Raw genomic sequence first — 4,479 nt, forward strand, 5'->3', positions numbered from 1 at the left:
CCCAAGTTCAGCCTGCATACCCTAAAATCCTAGGGACATGCGACCAGTCTCCCCCATCTCCGTTCCGCGAGTTTGCCCCAAGCCAATCCCGCTCTCCCTAAAAATAGCGTTGGGGTTCCTTATCCTGGCAACCCTCCTACTCTAGGGGATACAGGGCCGGTGTCGCCCCCACGCCCGGAGTTCCCGCAGAGCGTCGTCTCTCCCTGAGCCGCATCCATCCCGACCTGGCATCTGCTGGGGGAACGGCGCACCAGGACGGAGACTTGCGTGGTGAGCTCAAGTCACCTGCAGCTCAAGGTCAGAGCACACTGGTCATCCGTAGGGCGCCAGGACCACATTTTCCAGAATCCTTCGGCGGTCCCGCGATGCTTAGGCGGCCAGTAAATCTCATTAGGCAGCAGAGAAACTTGTCAGTATCACTTTCTTAGCATCTTAACAGTGGGCTCCTAAATTTGGTTGTGTACGCTGTGCAGATGTCAGAGGCCCCCTGTGTGGGCGAAGCCGACTGCTCATCTTTCTAGCGCTGAAACTACAATCCCCAGAGGCCTCTGCGGTCACTTCGGCTACCCTCCCGACCCCCCTTCAATGTGTAGCGTTGACGTCAGAAGCACTTCCGGTCAGTGGGCGCGGCCCGTTAGGCCGGTTGATACTCGGGGAGGCTTCCCTCTTCACGTCTTCTGCACACCTCTGCACGTCGTTACTTGACCTTTGCCTTCAGGATCCGCAGCGTGCACCTGCGTTCCGTGAGTGCCCTTTAAGCAATCAGCATGCCCCTCTGCGTGTCCCCGTGTTACTCACGGGGACGCAGGTTGGGAGTGGCAGAGCTGTCTCAGTACTCGGGCGCTCTCCTGTGGGCACCTCCAGGCCATTTTCCTTTGATTCGAGCCCAACAGGGTTACAGACAAACCCTCATTCGGTTGCTTGGGGACAAGGACTTCACTCCCTGGCCCGAGCTTGAGGCTGAGCTTGAGGGTGCTGGGTCATTGTGGGCCCCCTCTGGATAGAAATTGGCTTCCTCGTTGATTTCTGTGACATCCGTGACCCCAACTGTGGGGATCTGGCGCGGACTGTGCTTCACCTCGTGGGGAGGGAGTTTCCACCGAGGCCACTCTCTTGTTTATCTTCACATCCCCAGATCTGTCTTCTGAGGCTTTGCCCTTCTCCAGGAAGAGCACTCAGGAGACCAGAAAAATGGCCACAGAGCTCCTGAGAGCCAAAAAAGAGGTGAGAATTACCTGTAATTCCATCTTGCCTGTCAACAGAATGGATCCCATAACCTTTACTTGCCCTGGAGGCAAAAAATTGGTAATGGGCAAAATTCATTCATAGTCTTGGAAGAGGGGCTCATTCTAACAGGAGTTCTCCCTCAGCATTCCTTTCTGCTCCATCCATACCGCAGTCACTCATGAAGTAGTTAATTGTGAACAACACATATGGAGCAGTTTAAATAAAAGTACAGTGACATACATGCTTAATTGTTCAGTTATGTGGATGAAGGGCAGGGACAGCAGAGATGCCTCTAATTTCAAATGATTGGGGAGGACTCCCAGAAGTAGGGCTGTCTCAGCTGCTCCTGACCGGTTTGGTAAGTTGGAAATTAGAGGGAAGACTTTCCAGTGGGAGGCAGCAAGGAAGCATAGCTAGTTTCAAAGGCTGGACTCTTGCTACAGTGTGGAAGGATTATGGTGGCTAATGGACTTGCTTAAGGTTTAAGGTTTTTAAATATGTGTAGGTGGCTGGGCGTGGTGGCTCAGGCCTGTAATCCAAACCCTTTGGGAGGCCGGGGCAGCAAATCACAGGGTCAGGAGATCGAGACCATTCTGGCTAACACCGTGAAAACCCATCTCTACTAAAAATACAAAAAATTAGCCAGGCGTGGTGGCACGTGCCTGTAGTCCCAGCTACTGCGGAGGCTGAGGCAGGAGAATCTCTTGAACCTGGGAGGCGAAGGTTGCAGTGAGCTGAGATCGTGCCACTGCACTCCAGCCTGGGCGACAGAGCAAGACTGTCTCAAAAATAAATAAATAAATAAATATGCATAGGTGAAGATACAGACTAGCTATTCACATAGAACAAGGAGGAGTTTGACATAGTCTGACCTGAATTCTACATTTGAGAGCATTTTCAGCTTTTGGCAATTGGGACATTTCACCCAAAATTTCAGATTCCCTGCTTTTCTGAAAATAAATCTGCCCTGAGTAGCTGGGATTACGGGTGTGTGCCACCATGCCTGACTAATTTTTTGTATTTTTAGTAGAGACGAGTTTTCACCATGTTGGCCAAGCTAGTCTAGAACTCCCCACCTCGTGATCCACCTGCCTTGGCCTCCCAAAGCGCTGGGATTACAGGCGTGCCTTTTTTTTTTTTTTTTTTTTTTTGAGAAAGAATCTCGCTCTGTCACCCAGGCAGGGATGCAATGGTGCAATCAATCTTGGCTTACTGAAACCTCCGCCTCCCAGGTTTGATCAGTTCTCCTGCTTCAGCCTCCTGAGTAGCTGGGATTACAGGTGCCTACCACCACACCTGACTGATTTTTGTATTTTTAGTAGAGGTGGGGTTTCCTCTGACCTCAGGTGATCCACCTGCCTCAGCCTGTCTTGATCTTGGCCTCCCAAAGTGCTGGTATTACAGGTGTGAGCCACCACTGCACCTGACCTTACAGTGCAATTTTTTATTTGCTTTTAATTATTACACTGTGCAAGTTTTGATAACCAGGGTAGACCTGTCAACTCAGATCTCTTTCTTCTCATGTGAAAGTTCTCAGTAGCGTCCTCATTTGTTTCCAAATGTTGACATGGTCCTTTGCCACCCACCACATGTTTCTGTAATCCTCAGTTTCCCCAACATTGCAGTAACATCACTTTTCAGAAATCTTTAGTGGCTCATTTCAGTATCTGAGATATTTAGGGCAGTCCTCATTTCAAATGTTATATCCTGTTGTCTGATGTCATGTTCTGATTATTCAGTCTGCAGGTGTATTTATTGTTACCACAGGGGAGTCATCTTATGTATACTTTTAACTTAGATACATCCATTTTTTATCTTATTAGAGAAAAAAGGGGAGAAAAACAAAAATAGGTCAGGTCAATGGGTTCCCTTTCCCATTTAATGAATTCATGCCCAGGAGTGAGTGAGAAACGGGAGGACCGACTCTGCTGCTCTCCAAGACTGGCTTAGGAGTTTCTGATATCATGGTCACGCCAGCAAGCCAGTGGTCATGATAGTCATCAAGTATTTTTCATATGACATGATTCCTCTGTCAGCATATCAGCCTTTGCTGCATAATAGACAACCCTAAACATCAATGCCTTAAAATCACTTATTAGCACAGAATTTGGTAGGCTTGTAGTTTGGGCAGGCACAGGTAGGTTTTGCAGGTTTCACCTGGTCTTGCTGTCTGGCATTCTGCTGGGACCACACATTTTGCTGCAGTTGGCTGGCATTTTGACCAGGGCTGGAGGACTGTCCATGTGTGACAGTTAGGAAGCTGGTTGCCTGGGGTGCCTAGTTTCTTCTTGGTTGTCTTCCATGTGGGCTTGGGCTTGGTCACATGGTCTTGGGTTTCTCTACACAGGAAGAGAGGACAGCCCCAGGTAAGAAGTACTTTTATGGTTTTAGCTTTTGTCATGTTCACTAATGTCCTTTTGGCCAAAGAAAGTCACATGGCCAAGTCCAGTCATCATAGAAGGGGATAACATAAGTGAGTGGATACAGGGAGACATGATTTATTGGTCCCAATGATTCATACCCTTATCATGTGCAAGATAAACTCACCCACCTCCCAAGATCCCCAGAAGTTTTATCTTCAGACTCAAAAGTCCAGTATCTTAAGTGTAACAGTCTGGATGTGGCTAAAGCTTCTTCAGTGGATCCCTTTTGAGTCAGATACCTGTATACTAAAAAGACAAGTCATTTGTTTCCCTCCATCCCAAACACTCCCAACCTAATACACAGAGACACACTGCAGTAGACACTTCCATTCAGAAAGGACAGGAATTTGGCGTGGAGGAGGCCTCTTCATTTTGAACTGTTTTAGATCCTTTTGGACTTCCTTGAAAGCTCTGTGGGCTTCCCATGTACCAGATCTGGGACTGCTCTGTTAGACAGAAGTGGAATCACAGTCAGATAGGCCTCTCACTTTGGCAAGGTGTCGGTACTATGGGACAGTGCTCATAAGAATTTCAGAAACCAGCTGGGCACGGTGGCTCATGTCTGTAATCCCAGCACTTTGGGAGGCTGAGGCAGGCTGATCACCTGAGGTCAAGAGTTCGAGACCAGCCTGACCAACATAGAAAAACCCCATCTTTACTAAAAAGACAAAATTAGCCGGGTGTGGTGGTGCATGTCTGTAATCCCAGCTACTCGGGAGGCTGAGGCGGGAAAATTGCTTGAACCCGGGAGGCAGAGGTTGCTGTAAGCTGAGATCGCACCATTACCTCTCCAGCCTGGGCAACAAAAGCAAAACTCGGCCTCAAAAAA

General features: G+C 48.6%; 1 protein-coding gene across 5 annotated transcripts in view; it reads left to right on the forward strand.

Moving 5' to 3' along the window:
- The first annotated feature begins 591 nt into the window (after nt 1–591).
- Nucleotides 592–4,479, forward strand: part of ZNF875 (zinc finger protein 875) — an 18,594-nt gene continuing 14,706 nt past the window's right edge. For 2 of the 5 annotated variants that reach the window (XM_037730619.1, XM_017506454.2), the window contains exons 1-2: nt 603–743; nt 1,167–1,224. In XM_037730619.1, the coding sequence (XP_037586547.1) occupies nt 1,192–1,224 (33 nt within the window). In that variant the 5' untranslated portion in view covers nt 603–743; nt 1,167–1,191. Of the gene's footprint in view, nt 744–1,166; nt 1,225–4,479 lie in introns of those variants that run through there. The other 3 variants (XM_037730621.1, XM_037730620.1, XM_037730622.1) reach the window with 3 other exon arrangements.

The sequence above is a fragment of the Cebus imitator genome, unplaced genomic scaffold (genome assembly GCF_001604975.1).
Source record: "Cebus imitator isolate Cc_AM_T3 unplaced genomic scaffold, Cebus_imitator-1.0 Scaffold356, whole genome shotgun sequence".
In the NCBI taxonomy this organism is placed as follows: domain Eukaryota; kingdom Metazoa; phylum Chordata; class Mammalia; order Primates; family Cebidae; genus Cebus; species Cebus imitator.